The 26,706-nt window shown below is 41.3% G+C and overlaps 1 protein-coding gene across 11 annotated transcripts in view; it reads left to right on the forward strand.

Moving 5' to 3' along the window:
* The window catches only part of LOC134137112 (poly(rC)-binding protein 3-like), a 147,042-nt gene that overhangs the window by 110,080 nt on the left and 10,256 nt on the right, over positions 1-26,706 (forward strand). For 2 of the 11 annotated variants that reach the window (XM_062569660.1, XM_062569661.1), the window contains 6 exons: positions 1,844-1,987; positions 6,073-6,114; positions 6,611-6,686; positions 8,519-8,571; positions 17,661-17,830; positions 26,108-26,551. In XM_062569660.1, coding sequence (XP_062425644.1) covers positions 1,844-1,987; positions 6,073-6,114; positions 6,611-6,686; positions 8,519-8,571; positions 17,661-17,830; positions 26,108-26,144 — 522 coding nt within the window. In that variant the 3' untranslated portion in view covers positions 26,145-26,551. Of the gene's footprint in view, positions 1-1,843; positions 1,988-6,072; positions 6,130-6,610; positions 6,687-8,518; positions 8,572-17,660; positions 17,831-19,054; positions 20,234-26,107; positions 26,552-26,706 lie in introns of those variants that run through there. The other 9 variants (XM_062569659.1, XM_062569657.1, XM_062569656.1 and 6 more) reach the window with 9 other exon arrangements.

Below are 26,706 nucleotides of genomic sequence, written 5' to 3' on the forward strand. Positions count from 1 at the left end.
AATTCTGGTCCATTCTGAGAGAAGCATTTTCTTTTGATGTAGATTTGAGCAAAAAACAACAAGCTCTTCTTTCAAACAGAAATAACTCTGAATACTGCTATTTAGACTATGTAAGGATTCCTTGTTTTATTAGGATCACAGCATTGCATAAGGCCAGAAAGTTTCATTTTGACTGTTTTTTTTAACTCATAGATTCAGTTATATAAATTAATTTATGTAAAAATCTGGGCATTTTAATCCTGAGATTACTGAAAATACCTTTACTTTTATATATGTACACTTCTCATAATGATAAAGTTGAATAGTAGTTTGAAAAGAACCAACTCTCAGCAAATCAAAATGAAATGTTTTGACCTAGTAACCATAATTTTTGACACAGCACATGAAGCATCTCCATTTTTATCATGTTTTCTGCTGGAATTTTCTCCATATTTCTTTTTGTCGTTGTTTTTTAAACCAAGCCTATCAAGAGCTGTCTCCCTGTGATGTCTGACACCCTTCTTCCTTCCTCGGGAGATAGGAGAAGCAGCGGAGTGTCAGATACTGCAGTGTGGCTATTGGCTGTGCAGAAGTTTGCCATGTCTCCAAGTGACATATAGCCCTCACGTCAAAATGACATACAGCCTTATGCAAATAGATGCCAAAAAACTAATCGATTCCCCAGTGTTTTCCCGGAAAAAGTGACCCTTCAATTTTTGTTGGACTACTGTGAGGAAAGGATTTCTTTATAGAAGGCAAGAAAACAGAAAGACAGATATTGGGAAATAATTTTAGTTTAGTAGAGAAAATAATAGGCATCAGCTTTGTGAATAGTGTGTAGTCTAAAGTACAAGTGGCTTTCACATAAGACATAGTTATTTACTGAAGAAAATGAGAGAAGCCGCTTCTCAAAATCAGAGGCACGGTCACGTTTTTCAGCTGACAGAGCCATTATTTTCTTATATAACCAGTTCTGACATGAGAATTACTTAATTTTAGGGTTAGGCAAATCACAAGCAACTCTCTTCAAACAGGCCCCGGTTTCACTATAGTTTGTTTCTTCAAACATTAAAAGAATTCAGAACATGAGTATGTTCTAAGTGGCCGTATATGTTTAATTTGGCAGTAAACACTTCTATTGAAATGAAATAACTAATTTGATGGTTTTAAATAATGTAAGTGTTACTATTATCTTTTTAAATCACAGTTAATGCGTTGAGGCAAGGGCATCGTTCAGAAGCCTGTTTTACTTTATTTATAAGGAGAGAGTCAGCCTTAGTCAGGTATTTTCTCTTTGAGTCCTACCTTGGACTCCAGAGAGTAAATTCCTCTCCTGTTTGCTGTAAAGCTCCTAGCTATGCTCCCACTGAAGCTGGAGAAAATTTTCACCAAGTTAGTCAAATGGAAGGCAGGATCAGACCATTAACTTGAAATTGAGCATCTGACTTAACTGAGTTGATGAGGAATCTTGATGTGTAACAGTATAGGAAAACTCAATAAACTGAATGTGTTCTGTATTAACAGAGTGAGAACATAGGCCTGCTTTTTCCAAAAGATCAACAAATTTCAAACTTGTTGTTTCTTGAAATGCCTTGAAATACTTAATGAAGCTTTATAGTTTCATCAGACCGTTGTGGCAATGAAGCATAAGTGTCAGCGCTGCCTTTGTCAGTCGTGCTGGCAGGATTGTGGCATGTGCCCACAAAAGCAAGGACAGCTGGCCTCAGTTGTGGCGGAGGGATGGGTAGAACAGGGACGGGGTTAGCTGCATGCGTTGTATTTGAAGGTGACCGAGGGAAGAAGAGATTTTTATACGAGCTCTGCCTCATTCTGCATTTTGACTACTTTGTGTTTCTGTCTGCAGTCCCCACCCAAAGGTGCCACCATCCCCTACCGTCCCAAACCTGCCTCTGCACCTATCATTTTTGCAGGTGGCCAGGTAAGAGCAGACACCATTTTGGCTTCAGCTGGAAACCACACCGTCTTGGCCCAACCTCAGCCAGCGCCTGTTAGTTTTCAACTTTTACTCTTTTTTTGCCTGGTATAGTATTGATGTGCTTCGTCTACTCTCTGTGTTTATGGTCTGCAGAAAAGGAGAACACTGCATTACAAACTTAAAACAGTGGTGGGAAGCATTTAATACACGGCCCAAATAAGCCTGGGAAGTAATTGTTTCAGTAATACCATGGGCACTATCCTGGAGATTTTCTCATGGGACAGGACTTTGTTGTAGCTGGGCTCGAAAAAAGCTTTGCTATTTCCTAGCAGATGTTGTCAGCAATGTATTACCTGGCAGGAAGAGCAGGCATTTTCCTTGCTTCTCTTTCAGTACTGTAGAGTTGCTCTCGTCAGCCTCGTATAATGAGCAGTAGAACAAGACAACACTGTGATGGCTGGTAGTTTAACAAGGTTTAAAGCTGACTTCTGTAATCCATAACATTGCTCTCCTGTCAATTGATAGGTGTCCAAATCCATTATGGTAAGAGTTGCTTTTTCACTCTAAAGTGGTGTAAGTAGTTCTGGCATCCTTTCAGAGAGTACAAGTGATGGTCAAACAGCAGGATGACTCTGATGAAGAAAGGCATACTTCTTCTCTCATAGTTTTTGTATTTATTAGGACCAAATAATGCATTTTACAGTAAAAATACCTACACACATAACTATGTTGTTATAGTCCCTGAGGACCAAGCAGGAATGGGTTTCTGAGGTTGCAGCAAATACGTAAATGCAACTGCAGACCTTCCCAGCCATGAAGTGCACAGACTGCTGAAGCTCTCCTGTTTGTTTTTTAAAGAGTGAAGACTGAATTGTTCCCCCTTCACCTTAAGCTGTATGAATCGGGTTTCTCCCAGCTTCTAAAGCCTCGTTGCAAGCCCTACGTGCTGGGCAAGTCTTCTTTGCCTTTGGATATTGCCCTGAAATGGGCCCATGGCATGCAGCTGAGATGGGACATGAATTTACTTTGCCAGTTTGTAAGAAAGCTCCTGCACCTCTCCAGTATAGATCATCGCCATTGCTTCCAACAAGCCTTTTGAGTGAGCTTTCAGTGTTTACTATTTTAGATCTTGCTTCAGTGTTATATCTTTCATCCTGTAACTATATACTGTGTCTGTATTTTCATAATGTGGATATAGCAGCCATCAGTTTCTGATACTGTTCCTGAGCCTACTGTTTCTTCAGAATAAGAAATTTGCCTCCTTTGCTCTTCCTTTGCTGACCAAAGTTGAATTGAAACTGAAAATAACTTGCCAGAAATGGGTCTATGATGGAAAGCTCAGAAAAAAAATACTCAAAAGATATATTAAGTTTATGATGCAGTGCTTCTCTTTAGGAAACATATGTGTGTATATAAGTAACAGCCCGTGTTACCCGTGTGGTAATGGCCACTGTCTTCAAAAACTGTCTCTGTATACCTTGTTACTCAAAAATACTGAAACTGTTCACTAGGGTGCTCTGAGCAGTTTGTATAAATAATTGAAAGTGTCCTATTTAAAGGTCTGATAGTTCTCTAAATTCTTGTCATCTTCAGTTTTATCAGTCAAAAAGGCATTCTCTACTTTTTTAATGCTACCCTGTTGAGACAAGAAAGTGCATGAGACATATTCTTTCTGCCCACTTTGACTCTAGTTCCTCACTTAGGGACTTTTCAGCAGTTTAGAAAATGCTTAAGGTGGGTTTCGGAGTAAGTATGGACAGCATCTCTAGTGGGTGTCAGAGTGCCAAGTTTATTGCTTGTTTACTGGAAATTAATATTGAAAATAAAACTTTGTCAACAGTGTTAAGTCTGCCCAACCTTTTTGCTATAGTATCAGAAGTTATTTTTCCATTTTGAATTACACCATGGCTATCTTGAAATGTTTTAGGGTTTTTTTAATGCTTGCGTATTAAATAACACTAGCAAAATCCAACTTCCAGTTTTCACCTAACAAACAAGCTGGGGTTTTGCTGCTTGAAACACTGTTTTTAATTCTCTTGGGCTGCTTTGGTGTCGCATTGCATGACCAAACTGAAAGGAGGCTGAATGCTGTCCTGCCCAGCTCTGCTCTGCCCCTTACCAAAATCCAACGTATGGCGGGTGGGGGAAAGGCACTCCTGCCTTCTGGAAACAAAACCAAATATTTCTACCCACTGTGCTATGTTGCTTTTGGAACGGGTACTCAGTGGGTGCAGCTTTTCTCTATGCCTCATAATGGCTTTATGTTTTAAATTGAGGATTTGTAGACCAGCTCACTCCTACTCTTACTAATGCCAGTGCGTCAGCAGGAGAGTCACCCTTGCCTTCGCTGGAGCAGCGCCATGGCTCACACGCTTGGTGACTTGCTGTGGCACAGACGTGGGAGCCACTGCCCCATGCTCATGCTTGTCCCACTTTCCCATGGGAAGGGCACAGGTCCTCCACCAAGGGATGACACAGCCAAAGATGGGTTTTCTCTGCCCGAAACAATCAAATGACCTTCTGGGATCATGAGAAGTGAAGGGCACCTTTTCTGCTAGGAAAGAAAAAGAATTTAAGACTCATCTCTCCTATGCTGCCTTGATAGTCTTCACTGTCAACTCTGCATCTGAATTATTGCAGTGATTTTCCCAGTTGTACTTTCTTCCTCTTGTACAGCTGAAAGCTGGGGAGAGGTGATGAGGGAAGCGGGCAACCTTTGTTAGGGTCACTGGAGGGCTTTTTTGTTTGTTGGTTTGGTTTGGTTTGGCTTGGTTTGCAGTGATTTCTTGCCAATTCACAGACCACAGATCAGGAACCTGTAAAAGATATTCCTTCTGCTGGATTTGAAGTAACGCCAGGATCAGACTGGACATCCCGGATCCAACACAGAGGCCTAGAGACCAAATTAATGTTTTATAGACCCAGTATTTGCTCACAAACTTAGCATCTTTTCCAAGCGTCATTATCTGTGAGGCTGCTCCAGTGCTCGACCCTAGGCACAAAACCCCCATTCAGCAAAGCATTCACTTAAGCTTGTCCTCATCTGGTAAAGCACTTAAACACATGCTTTGCTTGCTTGCTTGCTTAAGACCCACTAATGGCAGTGATGATCTGTTTTGCTGGACTGGAGCCTTTTCTTTCCATTTATAGACTGCTTGTAACAGCCATCCCCCATAAATGAGTGTGAGTATGTATGCCCATGAACATCTCACTGAGCTCAAGAGCATACTTCTGCCTCAAAAAAAAAAGATCATGTACATGATGTTTGCCAATCGTGGCCTTGTTTTATAACTAGTTTGAAAACTAAATAAAATGTTTCCTCTCCAGAAAGGAAGTTCTCCTGCAAAAATGTGTGTTAAACAGTTGGGTTGTTAAAGGTTTTAATATCCAAACTCCATTAAATGAATTGTTTTATCATTTGCAGAGGATTCATTATTTTCTAAGAGGCCTTTTGTCAAATAAGTGTTTTGCAAACTAAGCTAATCGTCTCTCTGCCTGTTTATAATTCTCCCAGTACAAATATTTATACATTATAATTTGTCCTTCTGCTTTCCTGCCTGTCTAAGCACAAGTCCTTTAAATTTGTTCTGACATGCATTCCTTTTGGAAAAGTTCTACAGGATAGAATAGCAAATTATACTTTATGTAGGGTTTTTTTTAATAGTTTTTCTCTGTAGGCCATTGAGCAGAGCTGGCAGGAGAGATGGAGGGCTGTGCTAGCTCATGTCAGGCATGCCATGGCATCCTACCCGGCAGTGGGACTGCTGGCCAGTAGCCCCCTGCCGGGGAATGATGCCGGAAACCATACCTTGGGCACTGCTCTTAAGGTGCACAGAGCTGGATTTGGGGTGGATATTTGGCTTTTTGTGCAACGTAAGACCTGGCCACATTGGGGGTCCCCATCTTGTTCCTCTGCAGCTCTCCTCAGCACATCTCGCTGCGGGATGGATGGGAAAGAGGTGCAGAGCCTCTCTTGTGTCAGGCCAGTGATGTCAAGCAGCACAAGAGAATTAAGCCCCTCTCTGCATTCAAAAAGAAAAAAAAAAGAGTGGCGCTAGCTGAGGAACTAGCGGGAGGCTTTTCTGTAGCCCGTTGGAAAGGGGAACGCTGTTGGCCAAGCTGCCTGATCCGTGTCTCCCTTTGCTTGTTATTCGCAGGCGTTTACGATTCAGGGCCAGTATGCCATCCCGCATCCAGACGTGAGTCCAGCGCATGTAAATTATCCCCTTTTTCTTTCTATTCCCTCTTATTTGTTCTGGGCAACATTTGCTTTCTACAGCTATGGCCTATATAGCTATGGCCTAAGGACGCCTTTCCATAACGACATACTGTTCAGCTCAATGTTAGTTGGGCTGAATCTCTTATTTCACATAGTAATTGCGAGAAAGTACAATGGCCCAGGAACAAATGCCAGTTATCTTGGTCTTTTTTGCATGTGATATATTTGAGTTCTTTTAATATGTCATTCTACAGATAATTAGTTAATATTAACAGTAGCTATTACATGTAATAACAGTAGAGATGTCATTTATAACCAGTTTCTTTTTTCTCTATGGTAGACTAGAATGAATGATTAAACCTTTTTTTTTTAATATAATTTTAATTAATCCAGTTTTAGAACATGTAAGATGGTTTCTCTGCTCTGAAATAATTCCATTTGATTGGTTAGTTCTAATTTCCCATCCTGCCCTGCAGTTGACCAAGCTTCACCAGTTGGCTATGCAGCATCCCCCCTTTACTCCCCTTGGGCAGACCACCCCTGGTTTCCCTGGTACGTACCCGTGACCCCCTGGGGATGTCCTTCTTCTTAACAGCTTTGTTTCCCACGGTCATTACATCATTTTAATAATAAATGTGCGCAATGACCAGCGATCCTTTTGTTTTCACACATTAATCTCTGTTCTCGCCCCCCCCATGCCTCTTGTTGCCGTTCCTTTCGTCATTACTAAAATGTCTTGCTTTGTTTGTGCCATTTATTTCATCAAAACCACTTAATCTGTGCCATTGGCAAAAAGCTCTGAGTTTCTTTTCTTCAGTCCTTGTCAAGTTATTATGCACTATACAGTATGTACCAGTTGGTATTGAGCGAGCTACTTACGGCAAACTACTTAGGCAATGTCTTCTCAAACTCCCAGTTCAGTAATGTATTTCAGAAAGAAGTAGATATAAGGAAACCATATGGTCCTGCAGTATGGAAATACTGATTAAAAAAAATTACTGCATGCCAGAACTGGAATTCCTTGCAGAGCCAAATGCCTTAACAGCATCTGTAGTCATCACTGCTGGACAAATCTCACTCTTCCTGCTTGAATAGATATCTCACATAATGCAGCAGAAATTTCGTTCACTTAAGAACTGCCAGAGTTGATCCATACTTATTAAAGGATGTCAACTAAAGCTGACTTGTCTGTTAAAAAACAGAACTCAAGCCATATAACCCTGCAATAAATCATTTTACTGTTATTCAGTACATCTGAGCTTGGCATGCAAGAATTATATGACAAAAGTGCTTATATACTGGTACATGTTTTGTATGGCAAATAACATTTTATCACATACATCAAACTTTATGAGCAACTTGATCATTTACTGCTTTATGTATGTTCGATGTAAAATAAACGTACACAATTCTTAGCTGAATGTAAAATAAGTAAAGTGTGAGCAAGTCACTTTTTTGTTAGATTATTTCTTTTCCATCTTTTATAGTTGGAAATGCATATTTTTGGCATGTCTCTACAAAGTAATAATAAAAGGGAAAAAAAGAGAAAAGCAGAGAAAGAGAAATTACACCCAAAATATGTATTTTTTCCTACAAATGGTGTATCTGATAAAATATCTACAAATAAATTGCCTTTCCTAGCTTTATATTTTCCTTATTCTTGTCATTAACATGCCTCTCCTTAATCTTTTCCTGATTGTATTTGTGAGATGTGTTGCTTCTGTAATGTTACTGTGTGCTAGAGCAGTAATTCCATTTTTCCTAAGCGTTTTCCTTTTGTCCACCCAATTTAAAAACAAATGTATGCAGCTTACAGTATTTTGTTCTTTCCCCTTGAAAAATTACCCTTCCCAACATTTCTTCAGGAACTAATCCCACATGTAATTTCCAAATTCTCCTAGTTTTTTTTCCTCATCTGTATTTTAATATATTATTTTTTTCTTTTCACGTATATATATAGTTTGTTTTATTAATTTTTGGTCTGATTTCCACTTTCATTTTCTGTATTTTAGAACTCCTGGTAGACAGGTCAAATTTCAGCCATCCCTTAATTTCTGAATTAATGTTTTTAGCAAAAATGTCAAAGACTATTTTTAGGTGAAACCCTTCATTTCTCCAGAAATTTTTTTTATAACTCTGTGGAACCTCATGTGCATTTGTTATTTTGGTGGGTTAAAGGTGAATTAAAATAAGGCTTATTTAAAATTAGTCCAACCCGCTGAGTTTTGCATCTCTTGCTTTCCTTTCTGTTTCGCTAGCACTTCTCTACTTTTCTTTACTCCTCTCTTTTCTCTCTGTATGTTTCCTTCTTTAAAGTATCATTTGTCATGTCTTGCCCTTTTTGCGACGCGCTGGCGTAACGTTTTCCCTCTGTCCCTAACTAGGACTGGATGCCACCACTCCAACCAGTTCCCACGAACTTACTATTCCAAACGATGTAAGTGGACCAACAGTCCGTATTGCTTTTCTCTTCTTTTGCTTTTCTGTGCCACCGCAGGCAAAATCTCTCATCTTTTAATTTATGAATGCCAAATTAAACAGCACTTTTCTTGAGCTCAAAAGCTACTACAGTTATATAAAGGTGCAATATAAATGTTTACATAAAACTTGGGCTAAAAAGCATTCCCGTTCGGGGAACCCTCAACCGGCTGCCATCGGCAAACTCGGTCACCCTGAACAATGTTGTTCTGAATCTTAAAGCAGCTCCTCAAAGTGCCTAAGTGATTTTGTGCATGCCATATAAAAATGTCTCCCAGTTTTATTCTCTTTTCTTGCAAAAAGAGGTTTTATTGGTTTCCATTATGAATGAGTCACATGGAAAATGGAAGATTTCTCCTCTAGTAAAAAAAAAAAAAAAAAAAAAAACTTTCAAGCACGAGTGGGCTCACAAATAACATTGCATTACTTAAGAGATGCTTACAATATTGTGTAAGCCCTATTAAACTCAGTGGCAACGATTTGCAGAAAGAAAAAACACAAAACAACAAAGCAGCAGCAAAGGTAAATCTTCTTCTATAAGTACTTGGGATTTGGTGAGCTTGCTGTTACTTAAAGGATGTCCTGCTGATTTGTTACTGCTGGCTTTATAGCCCAATTTACATGTCGAGGATTTTATGGGAGCAGTCTTTATCCTTACAATGCAAGTCTTTGTAATCTGGCTGTCTGGCAAATTTTGTTGATGCCATTGGCAGTATAAATCCAGAGTAACATTTCTGACTTCACTGGAGCCTTTCAGGGTTGATACGGGTGAAAGAGAGAGTTCGCCCTGTGTCCAGCAGAAAAGAAAGAAGTACCTGTTTTTCATCTAGAAGGTGTAAAATGCACTGACTGAGCGAAGCCACTGGCCCTGCGGAGCAAACATGCATTGGTGTCTTGTTTGCAATGGAAGATTTTTCTAGCTACACAGCATGTATCTTGCTATTGTTGCCAAAGCAACAAAAACAAGGCCAAAATGAGAGAAACAAGCCTGCAGAGGTGCTACAAATGGTGAAATGGCATTATCATGATGTTTGTAGTGTGTGTGTGTGTCCCCGGTACTGTACTTTCACGTGGGTGTGGAAGGAAGGGGTCTCTGAGAAGGCACTACAGAGTGCTTGGAGCTTTTTTCTGTCTAAGGGGCAGGGAGTGGTAGCTTCCCCTTGTGTCTTCTCAAAGCAGTTACTCTGCCCATGCTTTGGGCAGGTGAATTGGGTCTCCTGGCCTAGGTGCACATGCTGGCGTCCCTCTTGACAGCTGTGACCAAAGAGCAGTGGTGGGGCAGGTAAAAGCAGATCCATGCATTGCAGAGCCCTTGGGAGGGCTGGTGACAGGACAGCAGAAGTGATACTTTGGCCCTTCATAGTCCTCTATCCCAATTATTGCATCCCTCAAAATTGATTTTTGTCAACATTATCTAAATTACGAGTAAGGAGACACCTACTCCAAAGTCGTTGCATGATCTGCACCAGCTTGACCCACAGGAGGCTGTGCTGACCACAGGGAAGGAAAGGAGAGTCTTCTCCTAAAAAACAACATGTCAGCTGCAGCAGCGTCTGCTCTGGCTTCTGCCGGCAGTGCTGGGCATTGCTACAAGCAGCAGGCCAGGGCAGATGCAGGTCACTTTGACAGGCAGTGCCACACACTGATTATTTGTTTGTATAAAGCTGGTAAGGCAGTGACCAAATATCTTTTCTCTTATTACTAATTACTGTCGCAAAGTCATGGTGCTTCCCTCATGCAGTGTGCGGAGAATTGCAGCTAACCTGTTGCTAAATAAAAAAGATAACTGGGGAACAAAGAAATACATTTCACCAAAAACTGTTTTCCATACACTGAAAGCCCATGCTTTCTCTCCAAAGAGCGAATGCAGAGGATTTGCCTTTCTAGGTTTTGTTATAACTTCTGGACGTCTTCAGAAAGAGAGCAGATAGGACATTGCTCCAAGTCCCTCTTAGAAATCACTTTTATCTTTATCCTTTATCTCCTTTTCCTCATCATAGGGACATTTTCTCATTACAGGGACCTCCCACCTCTGCAAAGAGAGCATTAGCCCAGCATTGCCAAGAAACCCCTGCTCTGCCTAATGAGTCTCCACTTTTGACCTCTTAAGTGGGAAGTCCTGCTGCTTCTGTGCTAGAAAAGTTGAGAAAAATTTGGTGCCACTTGCATCAATTGATTTGGCATGCTCCTGCAGTGGGACTCGCAGTGGCTGCTGCAATCCTGAGGCCAGCCTGTGGCTCTGCCCCAGCGGTGAGCTGAGTCCCAGGCTACAGCCAGGCCACACTGCCCTGGGGTTTGGTTGATCATATTTTCCAAAAATCAAAGAAAGTGCAGGCAGCAGAGTGAGTTCCCTTAGCTCATCATGGAAATAATAGAGAAAAGATTGCTCTGATTATTTATTTGCCCCCAAAGGAGTGAAGAGCACAGAAGATACTCTATGCCATAGGTATGTAATTACTTGGTTGCAGCTATGCTCCTAAGCAAGAGTGTCTTTCTTTGGCGGTGGTCTTCTCTTCCAAAAGACATTATTTGTTTGCCTTGCTTTCAGTACTGAGATCTTCTCCAGCTGTTGTGGAAATTACATTTTATAAGTGTGTTTTACACAAACCCTAGTGCTTCCACCACCCTGGTATCTAAGGAGAATGACAGGGAGTGGAAGGGATAGTTTTGGGGTGGGGGGGTGGGGATTGATTTGGCACAGATGCCAGCTGTTTTAATATGTTTTGTGATCTGATGCCCCCCCCCCAAAAGTGGCCTTTGAGAGTAAACAAAAAAAACAGTAACCAATGGCCATTGAGAGTAAATGAACAAGCAAATAACCAAAAATTCCCTTTTATCAAAGATTTTATTGTAGAATTTATTAAAAATATATATGGGAGAGAGAGGCAGAGACAAGTAACAGGAAAACAACCTTTTCTTTGGAAAACACCACGAAAAACTTAAGCAAGCTATAAATCTGCTAAATACTCCAGAGAAGCAGAAATGAGAATCCATCTAAGTTGGAAATGGTGTGCTCAAGAGCTGGCTATGTTTTTTTCACAAAGCTAGAACTACTTCCCTGCAAACAACCTAGAGGGAACTTGCATGGGCAAATGCGCTCAGAGTAGCTTACAGTAAAATCTGACATTGGCTGCATGTAACCCTCCAGGATGGCGCTTCCTCCTCCATAGGTATTCCTGAGGGGGAACTGGTGAGCCTGAACTCCCACTTTGGCAGAGCTGGAGATCACGTCCTGCAGAATGCGAATTGATGTAAGCCCTTAAGGCGACCACGAGGCCAGCTTTTTCTGGCCACCCTCTGATGCTGGGGTGGCTTCCAACCGTGCTGCTGTTTGAATGCTCTAAGAAAAGTGTGCCTCACTTGTGAGACATATGCACATGGCTAGATTTTTGTCTTCCTTTAATCAGAGGATGTCATTTGATTCCTGAATTAGACCTGTCCAGATGAGCTCAAGAATGAGTGGAAAGATTACACTACACAAGCTCAATAGCCCTCAGAAGCAAAGAGAGACTGTTGTTTAGCATTGAGAAGAAATTCTCCACAAAGCACTTGCTGCTCCTCTTAGGCAGCAGGGTGGGAATGGACACTGGGCCCTCAATAACTTGAAAGGCACAGAGATCTGCAGCCTTGCTAGGTTACAAACAAAGAGTAATGCTTGTTTCTGCAAATGTCATCTCAGCTTTCTGTGTGTTTTCTTACAAAGCTTGTGAAATCAGTATTGTCCAGATTTTGCATTATTTTTGCAAGGAATGCAAAGTTTTATTATTATTATTATTATTGCTTTTTAAGAGGCACAGAGTATTTAAGCATCTTTTCCAAGGCCCTGCAGTAAGTCTGTAAAAAACTATAATCATCCCTCGGGAGATTATCACTCCCTGGAGGGTACCCTGCCCCTGGCATTTCTAACTAAAAAATAATAATAGTAGTAAAGAAAAGAAAAAGCCTACATGTGCAAGAGTCTTGTCAGTGGAAAAACTCAGGCTGCAAAAGTGATAGAGGAGAGAAGGACTGGCAGCAGCAAGCAAAGGACTCAAGAGTACATCTTTATGAAAAATGACTGAGAGTCTTTCTCGTAGGGAACTTTGCTGTGACATTGAAGTAGAGCTAATGCAGAGCCTTTGCCAGAGTCCCTGGGCTGGCAACAGGTAGCACAGGGGGCCCACACGTACCTCTGTGATCAGCTCCTGGAATGGAAACAGCAGGCGCCAAGTCGTAGAGGCTAATTGCTTGGCCCTTTTTTCCAGTGCTAAATTCAAAATAAAAATGGAATGTGATTTTTACAAGTATGTAAATATCTGTCTTAAAAAAAAAAAAAAAAAAAAAAAAAAAGGCTCAATGCCATCTCCTATGACAAGTGATTCTCTGCAGTGTTGGATGGTGATCGTAAACAGCTGACTAAATATCTGATCCCTCCCAGTTCTGCACAGAAGTAACACAGCACGGTGGGTATAGGCGAATGGACAAGTAGGTAATACGCAGCAGTAAGCTATATTTTAAAGGCTAATTATCTGAGTTTCTCTTCGCAGATAATTTATTAGGCTTTATCAGTGAGTTTAGCATTTATTGGGGAGGGAGGACAGAAGAGGGAGGCCTGGTTCTGCAGTGCCATGATGTGTGTGATCACCAGCAGCATGTGTGGCGGGGACATCACAGGAGTGGACTCCTTTAGGAGTCCAGATTTATCATTCATTCTTTTTTACATTGCTCTTAGGGGAATTTTACTGAAGGGTAAAAGAAAACTAGAGAAAGGTAAAAAGGAGAATATGTTTTAGTGTGTGTTTTTTTTTTTTTTTTTTTTTTTTTTTTTTTTTTTTTTTTTTGCATGGAGAAAAGTGGGGGAGACTGAAAGAGGGAAAAACAGGTCATAACTGGTGTGGTGAACGTGAAAGGGGAACAGTTTTCCCCCCGTGCTTACAAGAAGTGTAGTACAAAAAAGAGGGGCATCAACAGAGATTTTGAGGTGTAAGGCCAAATATGAATGAGCTGTGCAGATTGCAGCTATGGCAGAAGGAGGAGTGGTTTGAAAAGGAAATTATGAGACATATGGACTATTAAGCATAAAGGCACACTGAGTATATATACATGCATGCACGTGCATGCACACACGCGCGCGCGCGCACACACACACACACACACACACACATATATAGTTAGTAGCTTTGGTTCTTCTTTTATGCATGCTTCTTTATCACCTGTTTTCTGGAGAACATCATCCTGTTTTTTTCATCTGTAAGTGAGAGTTAGGCTCGCAGTATGCTAAGCAAAGAGGTGACCATCAAAAATAATGCAATGCCTAAAGTCCTTGAATAATATATTACATTACTTTCTCCCTCATTCCGTAACCCTATCTGTCTATCTACTGAGTTTGAAAAGCAGCAAATCCTTGTCTGTACTACACCCAACATTTCATGCAAGACTTTCAAAGTCAGAGGAGGCTTGCTTTTGTTGCAAGGTACCTTTTTTAGGACTGAAGTGTGCACAACCTGCCAAAGTGAAATGGCCAGCTAAAGAATGACAGAGAGGGCAGCTGATGGCATTAGAAAGATCAGTCTTGGAAAGACTCTGGATGCAATTTGACATGATAGGCAGGCAAGGTTTTATTGTGTAAAATGAAATGTTCAAGGCCTGACTGATCAAATCTTTACAGAATAAAACCAGTTCCTTGGACTTCTTCCAGAAACCAGCCTCTCTCGAATATTCAGATATTACACAAAATTGAACGTAAGTAATATGGCAGTGCGTAAGATGATGAGTATCTCAGGTGAAAGCCCAAGCACTCCCGCATTACTGCACTTCACGGGGGGGTTAACCGTATGCTGCACAAGCTAGAGTGACCATGTAGCACAAGTCAGGTCATGTCTTACAGAGCATGGTCAGGCAGCTCATTACTACAGTGAAAAGGATAGCTTTGGAGGAGCCTCAGATAGGAACAAAGATGGTACCCTTTTCTTCTTGTTAAATATGATTTTAAGGAACCCCATGCCAAAAGTATTGACTGGGCCTGCAGAATCAGCCCAGCCCATAATAAGCCTCTCAAGTTTCCTACCTGCATCACGGGGGGGTTGTGGTGAGAGTATTACTGAAAAGGGTTCTTCCAGATACTTCCATCAACATCATTATCCTTGACCCATCTGGACTGAATCTTTGTTACCTAACTCGACTTCATTTGGGTGGTTGCAAATTATTCCTACTGATCCATGTAGGTTAGAAGGATCCATCACAAAAATGGCAGACTGCTGCCTAACCCTGTAGGTGCCTTCACAGACTTGTTCAACAAGAGCTGTGAAACTGCTGTGTCCTCGCAGCTTGCCTGAAGAACCAGCAGAGCCATACAATTTCATCGCTTTGAACCAGTGTCAAAACCTGTGGTCAGCAACAGCACCATCTACTTGCTGGACCACCTTGATCAGTCTGCTAAGTGATAAAGGCATAACTAGCTTTTATATAGCAGGTACCAATTGTACTAGATTTCCACCCTTCTGCTTTGGATAGGTTTAAGGGAGTAAGGAAGTGCAGCCTACATTTTTCTGTTATTAATATATGGAAAAATAGATAAATACATATACTAGGATATAATCTGTTAAAGCAACCAGATGCATATTCAGGTCTAGCATCAGTCAGGGGACTCTGCGGATGTGATGGGCTGCCAGAATTGCTGCTTCACTGAGCCTGAATCCTAGGCACTGGTTACCAAGATCATCAATACCAACAAATGGATTGTTGACCAAAAGCTTTAAGATTATGATCTGCAAAAACAGTCCCTGGTTTTAGCAGAGGGAAATACTGACAGCCTCACTCACTGCGCTGCTGATGGCCATCCCAAGCTGATTTCGTATCCGTGAACAATTCTAGCTAACAGCCAGGTAAAGATGACCCAAGGTTTTTGCCATCAGAGCTCTGTTCTGCTCCCACAGTAGTGAATACTTCAGACCAGATTTGGGTAAATTATATCATCTATGGTATGGCTTGCAAATAATCCCAGGAAGAAAAATGTGGAACTCCTCTATCATCAGATTTTAACATAAGAATGATTCTAGTGCTCTCAGCTTTGCTGCACATGATAGTGTGGTGGAATTTGCTTTCCTTCTCGCATAATGATGGCATATGAGGATAAAAGCCAAAAGCCACCACTGGCTGGCATCACAGCAACCAGCTGTGAGCTAACTGCTCTTCTCTCCTGCTTCACCTTTTAACTGCCTGTGAGCCATGGAGGCCAGTGAGAGTGAGGCATAGAAAGCAGATGTTAAGGGAATCCTATACTGATTATAATAATTAGTGTATGTGCATGTGCTTGTGTGTGTACACAGAGAAATCCTGAAAGTCCCCACATTCACCACAGTGGTCAGTTCGTAAAATAGTACTTTCTGCTCAGGCTACCTGGATATTCGTGGGTTATATTGATCTGGCATAGCAGTCCCTCAGCAAAAGGGCCTGTCACCTTATCTGGGCTCCAAATTCAAAGCAGTCAAAGATGAGTCAAAGCTAAAGATATATTCAACTCCCAGTTTCACCAGGTTACTAAGAAAGCAGGTAGCTGCTGAGCAGAGTTGCTGAGCTGCCATGGGAACTGCTTTTTTCCTAGCTAATCCACAAGACTTAGCTCCTGCACAGTCACATCCCTAGGAAGTGTCAGCATCAGCAAGTTCCCTGTCCTCATCACAAGGAGCTCAACAAAGTGCTTAAAGGGCTCTTCATTGGCACCTGGCAGTTATATACTAATGCAAGTCTTCAGGATAAGGATAAGGAGTTAAAAGAGGCCTCATATTTAAACAGAATGGGAAAATCTGTGTTTTTTTTTTTTTTTAATCCATTTTTCTCTCATGTATAAGCTTCTAGTACTCTATATCTATTTTGATTACCAGGCTCTCTATTCTGGCATCTTGTCTGTCACTGAACATAGTGTAGACATAATCTTTTATTCTTTTTCATTTGATAAAATGTCTGGACAGTGTCATGGGCAATGGGAATCACTTTCTGGCTGGAGGCACTAAGTACTACAGTAACAGAAAAAGTAATATGTCAGGAGCAGAAGCAGTAGAGAGGGTGAGAGGGCAAGGAAATCGCAGCATCTTTGCACTTTTTTCTGGCAACTAGGGTCCAGTGTTGGCATTCCAGTATAGCAAAATTTTTGTCTTCTACTGGTTCTGAGCATTGCTGGGTTTGGTAGTGTCCAGCCACCTTACCACAAAACACAAGGCTGGCCTCCTCCTCACCATTAAAGAATCTGTGACATCTGAACCTCAGCTGCTGGCTTGGTGCTCATGCACTGTTGGCTGCTGGAGGAGCAACTATCACACTCCCCTATCACTACCCTGCAGCTGCAGTCCTTATGGATAGTGTTAAAATACTTCAAAATGTTGCATTCAAATTCCAAATGCTTATAACTCCACCGGGGCATTTAAGCAATCTTTAAAAGCCTGTTTAGTGACAACGGTAACAGCAGTGCAATTTTATGGGGCTGAGGGATGCACACACAGGCTCAGTTTTATTCACAAAATGTAGGCTTTGTTAACCTTCTGTAAAATAAAGCAGTTACTCTGGGAGCAAATTTCAGTCTTTCTCTTTGTCTAATTCTGCCTTCAGTTACATGGCTGTAAATCCCACTGATTTTAATAGCGTAATATCTGGCCAAGTAAGGACCAAGTTTGCCAAGGAAGGTTGGGGACTAGCAGCCATGCTAGACTGGTGCAGCTCAGCATTGGTAGAGCTTGGTATTGTCTGGCTTCTAGCTACTGCTCTTGGCAGTACTTGTGTTCCTCAGCACTACAGCAAAATGCTGTTTTCTGTTGTAGAAGATAGCGGAATAATCTGTGATGCTGAGTTGATACCTAGCCCTGTGAGCAACAAGACTTGAATTACACAAGTATGAACATTCAGCCGATATGAAGCCTGCTAGTTATTCCTACCAAACAGCACAGCAAAAATCTTTTGTTTTGCTATTGAGAGTCTCTCTTTTTTAAACCATTTTTTTTATCAATACTACAAATTTCAGTTAAATGGTTTTTGCCTGTGTCTGTGGCACTAATCTCAGTCTTTGTCCCACTCCAGTTAATAGGCTGCATTATTGGCAGACAAGGCAGTAAGATAAATGAAATCAGGCAGATGTCAGGAGCGCAGATCAAGATTGCTAATGCCACAGAAGGCTCTGCAGAACGACAAGTTACAATCACAGGATCCCCTGCAAATATCAGCTTAGCACAGTACCTCATTAATGCAAGGTAAGTTTGCTCTATAAGTGATACGCTTCCGCGAGATTGCTCTGTCTGCTCTCCAGCAAATGTCTGTCCTGGATAGATCCAGAAAGTTGCTTTGCAGTGTCCATTTTGCACAATTTTATTCAATTCTTAGCTATTTTTAAAGCTTGTATTAATAGACTGTGGTTATTATTGGTTTATATGGAAAGCAGCTTAATCTGGTGCACTTCTAGGTACATTTTGAATTACCAGAGCTCAAAAATATTCCGAATACTCACATTTGTATTCATCTAAACTACAGGGCAGATATAAATTAAATGACAATCATAAATTCTTTAGAAGCTAATACTTTTCACAGAACAATTTTGCTGTCCTAAATGGCAAATACTGTGAAACAGGTTGCAGAACAGATTTAATTTACTAGCTGGAAATTGCCACTCAGAGTTGATATTAAACTGACATTTGGTTGCTAAAGAGACACAGGATTTATTATTTCAGAGACAGTACCACAAATTTGTAAAAAGCATGCCTTAATGAGACAGGGGAAGACTATCTGCTTCCCCATTTTTCACCACCAGCATTTATGAAAACACTGGCTGCTTAGTTAAGCCATTGAGACAGCTTAAGTCTCTATCAATTTTGATATGCTTATTTAAAAATGTATTAAAACTGATATCACTTTTATTTGCAATTATCTTGAAAGGAAGCGCAATGGATATAGTGCTGTATCATAAATCTATTTGTAAATGGTATACTGAGGAGTATACCATTTGTGGGAGGGGGAAATATCTATATATTCTACAACTTTTTTTTTTCAAAATACCATGAGAGAAACCAAGCTTTGTGTTTAACTATACTTGCTGTTAAGGTAGTAGAAATTATATGTGATTTATGCGGTGGAATGTAGTCATACCAGGTCTACAGACTTCTATGGTCCAATCACCTCTCCACCTCACTTATGTAGCATACCAGTAGAAGCCACTGTAGACATCATAATAAAGAAAAGGATGTTTGTGCAATTACGTATATTATGTACGTTATGACAAACAAAATATTATTTTTCAATTGAAAGTAGTTTCCTAGGGGAAGATATATTTAGGGGTGGCATCATGAAGCCTTAGACAAGCCATTGACAAAACCCTAAAACAACCTACAGCTCTTTTGATTTATATTCTTTATAGCAAATGTAAGTCACTTCCTTAAGCCCTGTAATCAAATAAAAATGTGTTCCCTCCTTTAACCCTTAAGGATATGTTCTTCTCTTGGTGTTCAGGGATTCCCCACACATCGAGACGAGAATAGACCCCTTCACTTTTAGTTGCATAAACACCATATGGCATGCATCTGGATCTCAGAAGATAACAATTTAAGATCTTCAAGACAGCTAAAGCATGCAAATAAAATAATGCACTTATAAATGGAGTTGCAGTGAGCTGCTCACCAGAGACAGAAACTCTAGTGAACAAACCTCTTTGACTCACTTAGAAAAGCCTGTGAACTCTCACAATTCTGTTTATTACTGTTTAACAAATCTTTTGATGGAATGGGATAAATGAGGTCTTTCTTTTAACATACTTTTGCAAAGAAGAAAACTTCTCAGCAATCATATGCCGTGGATACTCTATCTATCTATACCCTGTGAAACCAGAAACAAACTATTTATTTTCTTCTTGTTGAATTTCTAGCTAGAAGTCATTTGTTACCATCATCTACAATAAACCATCATATATTATTATGTACCATATGTTGAAACTGTATTTAGACAAAGTGACTTCATTTGTAAATGAAGACTCTTAAAGCAATGTATAATAAATTAAGCTCTAAGGTAATATAGGATATTAAGGTGGCCTTTTCATTTTTAAAAAGTTACGTTGTTGCAAAAGTTCTCTTTTCCCAAGAGAACTTCTGTCCCAGTAGGTGCCCCCACAGCAGCAGCGCTCGTTTGCAGCGGCACCAGGTGAAGAACCGAGTAACGTTCATGCGAGAGGTCTGTGATAGCTGTGGTTCAGGTGCTCAAACAGGGTTTTGAGAGGGAGAGCTGCACTGCCACTACCTGTGTGTGCTGGGACCCAGTTTCAGTGTCTGAACTGGCGCAGGTCCTGCAATCTCTTTAATATGTTGGCATGAAATTAACAGTTTCAGGGAAAAGCTGAGTACACCTAGACTTACTAACTTACATTCTGTAATGTTAGGGGGAAAAAAAGCCATATAAAGACTCAGGGTAGGGTGGACTTTTTCTTTCTCTCGCTCTCCCATGAGCTCTGTCATTCTCGTAGATTCAGTATCCAGGGCCAGTATTTCTGCATGTATCAGTGTCTCACAGCAGCATGGGATTTAAAAGACTACCCACTGTATTCTTCAAACAATCTGTGTATATCTTCAAACTGTTTTCTAAACAGAGTTGCCATCTAGATAATAAGTTATCGCGTTATTTTAAAGATTTTATTGCAATTTGGTGTTGAATATGTACATAAGAATACATTCTCTAAATTATAGCTATATAAATACATTGATAAAATATCAAGACAGAGATTTAAAACTTTCTAAAATACTGTTTTGATTCTGTATTGATTATCCAGATGTCGACCTCTGTAGCAGTAGAATGTGTCCCAGCTTACTTGCAGTAGAAATGTCTTTTTGCCTGTAAAATCTTCTGCCGCTTAACTGGTCTCTGCTGTCGTAACCGGACTCTCATTATCCAATTACAACTTCTAAATCTTATCAAGGATGAATAACAGTTTAGGTTTCCTGTATAATACTTGATTTTGGATTATAAATGAATTCTAGTCAGCAGCACTTTGTTGTTGTTGAAGAGCAGTTTTCTGAAGATAGTTTTTGCTTCCATTTTGATGAGTCATTCACAAAATTAATCGAACTGTTAAAGGCACACTCCTTTAATCCTTCACTGATTCCAAATAATGCAGGATGTGGCCTTCCGTGTATATAAAGTGCAGTTCTTCAAAATAACTGTGTAAAATTGTCATCATTAAATTCTATATGAAGAATGCCTCATCAGCTTTTATATTCAGGTTTTTTGCATGAAGCGATGATTTGGGAGTTTGAGTGGCTGCTACCAATGCCGTATTTACCCTGTAGAATCTTCTTTTTCCCTGTTGGTGCAGGAACCAGAGCTCAGTGCTCAGGCTCAAATTCCAGGAGTTACCAGTAGAGATTTTTTTTTTTTTTTAATGTGAGTTAATTAGGAAAATTTGGAGTCACTGAAACACTGAGTTCCACATCAGCTTTCTACATGTCTTCCTCCTAAAATAAAATTGAATTATATATATATAAAAATCCAACTGTATAAACAGAGTTTTACAAAAGCTACTGAGGTATCATCACCATGTAACTCCTACTTCTCAAGTGGAGGATGTATACTGGAGTTGGCTTCAACGTTTCAGCAATAGAAATAAGTATTCCTAATGTAAATGACACTGTTTAGGATTGGCAGTAGCACTTCTAGCCATACAAGGATGCTGTTCTCTCTACAAAGAACAACTCTGATACTGAGGGTAGTAAAAAGAGAAGCTCCACTGCAGAGACAGATAAACACCACAGAACTGAGGGTAGACAAACCAAAGTTTTATGTCCTAGAAATGGGTCTGCATTTCATGAATTCGGCCTACTCCTCTCCCACCTATCAGAGACGACTCATCTTCCAGCTTCCTGGCCAGAGAAGCTGAGAAGTTAATGCTCCAAGAGCTCACTTCCTTCTGGGGGTGTAGAGGAGCCCCATGCTCGAGGGCCTCCCATCTCCTCCACTCCCTCTCACCACAGCTCACACCAGCTTCGGGCACCCTTCAAACTTAGGCTAGCAGGAGTTATCAGTGTTCTGGGGACGCTTTAGCCCAATGTTCGCATGCCCTAGCTCAGTGCTTGTTTGTCTGCCGCTGTACGCCGGGAGCAAGGCATCTGGTTGTGACCCTTCTCTGTCCATGAGTAGACTGGGGGCTGTTTCTCTCAAAACTGTGTAGAACTCGACAATAAGTGGGGGGGGGGGGAAGGTTCTTGCAAGCCCTGAGGAGGATGACACCTCTTGCACTCCTTGTGCAATCATGCGACCGTGATGGTCAGGATTGCTCCATGACCCTGTATACCCTGCATGGTTTTGCCCCATAGTAATGCTTACATGAGCTACGCAAGTGGTGCAGCAGAAATCCTCAGCTGGGCAGTTTCTCCCAGGCTGCTGTGGCTCAATAAGCAGTTGGCAGGCTGTCACCAGGTCCTCGCCGTGGACGGGCAGTCACTAGGACTCGCTTCTGTTGCTGCTTTCCTATGGGAAGGAGACACTCTTCCAGGGCGATGCTCTCTTAGCTCACCTTAGGAAAAAGCCCAGCAACCTGCTAATAATCCTTGTATTGAAAAACAAACTTGGAGTTAGTATGTTTATAACTGATGATGATGATGATTGATTGGTTTTTCAATGATGATTTTCTAACCCGCAGTCCTAGTTATGTACTAGGCTGCAATTCCTCCCAGCCAGTCACCTCCAAAATGCATACCGAAATTGGTGTTTACCAAATAGCAAAACAGCATGCAAGCCATACCAAACACCTGCCAAGTAACTAGGGAAATATTTTCTCACTTGAAAAAACAACGTGCCCCTGGCATCACTGCACATTCATAAATAAATAAATGCGGAAAGGCCTGAAGAGATGGGCCCAATTCATGTTTGCTGCTGCTCGCGATAAGCTGAGTTTGCTTTGGTACCGCCATCTGCCAAAAAGCCCGTCACATCGGTGGCATAAGTGGCTGGGTCCTGCCGGGTTCTTGGTGTCTTGCGGATCTGTGTGATACTGTTTGTGCTGTGTTAACGTAGTATCTTGTCTGTCAGGTGCCAAGTTCTTGACTGTTAACTGTAATACCTGTTGCCAGTTCAGAAAGGATACTGCTGCTGTGGAAGCTGGTGTGTTTTTCAGTCTTCCTTTTTCTTCTGATTTCCGCAGAATTAGAGTGCATTTATATATATGTTTTTTTGGTCATTAAAAAAAAAAGTCTGAGGAAAGCATAAATCTAAGCAAGCACACTGGCTAATCATCAGGCTTGTTTTATATGAAAAATGCACATTGACCTCACAGTGAATTAATCAATTAAAACCTGTAACCTCATCAAACAAGCAAATGAACAGGGTTTGGTTTGGGTCTGTTTTTTTTTTTTTTTTTTTTTTTTTTTGGCCTTAGCTGAGAATGGTAGCGCATTGCTCAGCACGCTCTCAGCCGAGCAGAGCCATGACGGGTACCAGGTGTAGGATGCCATTGGCAAAGCACAGAGATGTCCACCACCGCCACCCCCTCCGCGGCCCCCCCTCTCAAAAACCCAGTAGATTTTGGAAAGCAAAATTAATTCACCAGATCAGTGCTGGGGAGTAAACTTCATAATTATTTTAAGTTTTCTTTTCAGTTTCGTTTTCTCCATCTTTTTGCCATTATTCACATTCCTTCTTAGATTTCTTTCTTCTTCCATATGTAAAATAAACTAGCAACCCCTCCCCCCAAAAAAGCTTTTATTTTGGAAGAACTTCTAGAGCCGCAGTAATGTTTTCACCATCAAATCATGAAAAACCCTTTTGTTATTTCTCTTCTTTAACACATAACATGTTCCTCCTTTGACCCTCATTTTCCCTTTTTTTCTCTCTCTCCCCCCCCCCGTCCCCCCACTCGTGCGCCCCCTCGCCCCCGATCTAACCCTGCCCTCTCGTGTTGGCTCTCCCCCCTCCCGCCCCGGCTCGACCCTCCCAACCTGTTTGTTCCTGTTCCTCTCTTCGTTTGCAGCTTAGAGATGGCTAAAGTCAGCACCCAGACCGCTTCCGTCACGACCCCTGTTGACCTCAACATGAACCTCTCTCAGTCTGCCACCCCCACCTCCACCCCCACCTCCATGGCCGTGCTGGCGGCCGCCTCCGCCGTCACCGTCAGTACCCCCCCCCCCCTTGCCAACTCTGCCAACCACCCACTATGCCGTTCCTGTCTCCAGTCTGCTTGGCATGAAAACTGTCCCGCTCCTGGCACTAAATGCCGCGGCCGCCGCGGGGGCCGCGGGGAGTTTGTCCGCTTACACTGCCAAAATTCCTTCGACGAGCGGGGTTAAGAAATCTGACCGCCAGAAGTTTGCTCCATATTGAAGGGAGGAGACACAGTGCAAGCTTGGCCAGCTCTACCAAGAGTCTCTGGTAGATCCTAGCTATCAAGGAAACAATATGGCATATTTCTATTTTCTGTTAAATTGCTAGTGTGAACTGTTGCCAACGCAAATTGTCTTCCACTTTCCATAACGACTAACACCCAGGCACCAAGTAGCAACTAGTTCCAACAGCGAGCAGGCGCCCCGCCGGGACCCCGGCCCCCGTCACGTGCCGCCGGCTCGGCGCTAGCCGCGAGCCAGCCGCGAGCCAGCCTGAGCAGGCCGCGGCGGGGACGCCCTTCCGCCAGGGCCACACCGCCTGCCCTGCTGCAGCTGGGCAGGACCATCAGCAAGGAGACACCCTGGTGGGGCTCGGCGAGAAAGGAAAACCGAGGAAAAATTGGGATACCGGGGGCTGCCTTTGGCAGTGCGTTATTGCTTGCAGCCTTAGCGCGTAGATTTATATCCCTTTGAAGGGATCCCGCCAACCGCAGAACAATTTTTCTACTGTTAGATGCTGCAAATCTCTGATCCATCTCTGAGGCTGAGTGGCACCACTGAGGGCTGAACTGAAATGCTGGCCCCAGGTGGCCTCTCGTGGTCACACCACTGCTCTGGAGGCCTCTCGGTTTCCCCACTCCGACATCCACCCGCTAGAACATGGAGAAGGTTAGCAAGTGCCAGAACAGGCCCGTAGAGTAATACATGGCCCCGGTAAATTAAGCTTTCTGGTCTGGGAGAAACTTTTACACACAAATAAGAAAAGACAACAATAAAAAAAAAATCAGGCACCTGTGCCTTTCTACTGTATTTTTCAAGGATGCAGCAATTTTCTGTGATTCAGGAAAATGTAATTTTAAGAGGGTCATGGTGGAGAGGGAGAGCAGGCTCCTTTTCGCATGCAGACATTTTACTCTCAGATTCCTGACAAAATACTTGTGTAACTACTTAATAAGAGACACAAATCGAAGCTGCAGTTAGTCACGATTCTACTACTTCCTACGCCCCCTATCCCTTTTTTAGGTTCGAAGTACCCTGCCAGTGACATAGCATACAGCCCAAACGCAAACCCTCTGAAGTCTCCTACTGGAGTCACCGGAAGAAATCCCCATGGCTTTAATGGGCGCATATGCCTTGCTTAGCCAAAAATGAACTGGCTGGTTCCCCCCCACCTTGGGTTTCTGTACAAAATACATTCCAATTTAAGTAACTCACTGCAAATTATGCATTTGGATTGTATATCATAATTACAAATAAAATACTATCTTGCGCGGTTCAGCTGCCTTTCAAAGGGCGCTGCTTTAATAGATCACATCCCTTCACAAGGCCTTAATTACGTTAAGATTAACTAAGAACAGACTAATTGCAGCCAAATCGAAGCGAGCTGGGTGATGTAATGGCTGGTTGCTAGCTGTTGGAACTAGTTTTTAACTGCATTTTCTGTTTGTCCATCCACCTTCTTTTTAATTTCTGTTGCATAATGCAGTAATGCAATATTGTTTTCTTCACCACTTCCAAATCCAGAATCCCATTAGCCCGTCATGTTCATCCACTTTGCACTCCTTGGACACAAAGCTTTAACAATTGAACTGTATCCAGTGCATTTTAATATAAACTAAAAAACACAATGCAAATGCAATACTTTTTAAAACATGGTATTTCAAAAAGTGTGTTATTATCATTGTATAGGGCTAAGTTCTATTTCAGTATTCTGTGTCATTTCTGTATTCTGTGGGCTTTTCTTCACCTTAGTACCTTTGCACTAAGTTTTGTCGCTGTAACCATTTGTAGAACTGCCATTGTTACAGTTTGCACTTATCCAAATGAGGATTTTGGTTGTTTTTGTTGTTTTTTTTTTTTTTATTTTGGTTTTGTTTTGTTTTGTTTGTATATAATGAAGGAAAACCTGGAAATAATGTCAACGTACCTCAGCTATTTAACAGCTCTAGAAAACTGCTGTAAACTTGTTCTGGACTATTGTAACTGTTTTAATAACTGACATTTAAAAAAAGGAAAAAAAATACAACTCTGTGTGAGAAAACTTGCCTGCATTGAAATGCTGTTCTATGCTGGTTGTACTCAAGTGTTATTTTTTTAATAGTGAGAAGATTTTTTTTCTTTTTTTCTTTTTTTTTGCCTTTTTTTTCTTTTCTTTTCCTCATTTTTGTTCCTACATTTTAGGCTGTCTTCAGAAGTTACTGGCCTGGGGGCTCTGTAATGTATCTCATCATGCCCTAGTGCATTAGCCACCAGACAGGACTTTTCCAAAGCCCCATGAGACAATGCTTTCTATGGACTAATCTACAGAGGAGTTTCTGCCATTTCTAACTTTCTTATTATTCTGAGACATCAAAAGAAAATCTTCTTTTACTCTTTAAGCAACTGTGCTTCCTAACTCTTGTGTTGCTTTCATTACTGTTACAGTTTTAACACTGTTGTGGCTCATAACATAAAGCAAAGAAAAGTTATTTTCTGGGGTTAATTTTCATTGATGTTCATGCTTTGGCTAATCTGTATAAAAGCATGGGCTGTTAGTGTTCTAAATCATTGTATTCAGCTAGAGACTTGACAGTAAATTAAATGAGACGTTTTTATAAATAAATTTTTTTCCTGATTTAAAAACAACGTGGTAGCTTTGTGCATACAACTGTTGTGTTGTTTAATATTTGTTCTTTGTAACCAAGTTGCTAATTTGTCATTTGAGAAACACTATTTTATGGATTGTCAAACTAAGATCATAGACAAATTGCTTGTTTGCATTAATGATTAAAGGTTTCATA

The sequence above is a fragment of the Rhea pennata genome, chromosome 2 (genome assembly GCF_028389875.1).
Source record: "Rhea pennata isolate bPtePen1 chromosome 2, bPtePen1.pri, whole genome shotgun sequence".
Classification (NCBI taxonomy): domain Eukaryota; kingdom Metazoa; phylum Chordata; class Aves; order Rheiformes; family Rheidae; genus Rhea; species Rhea pennata.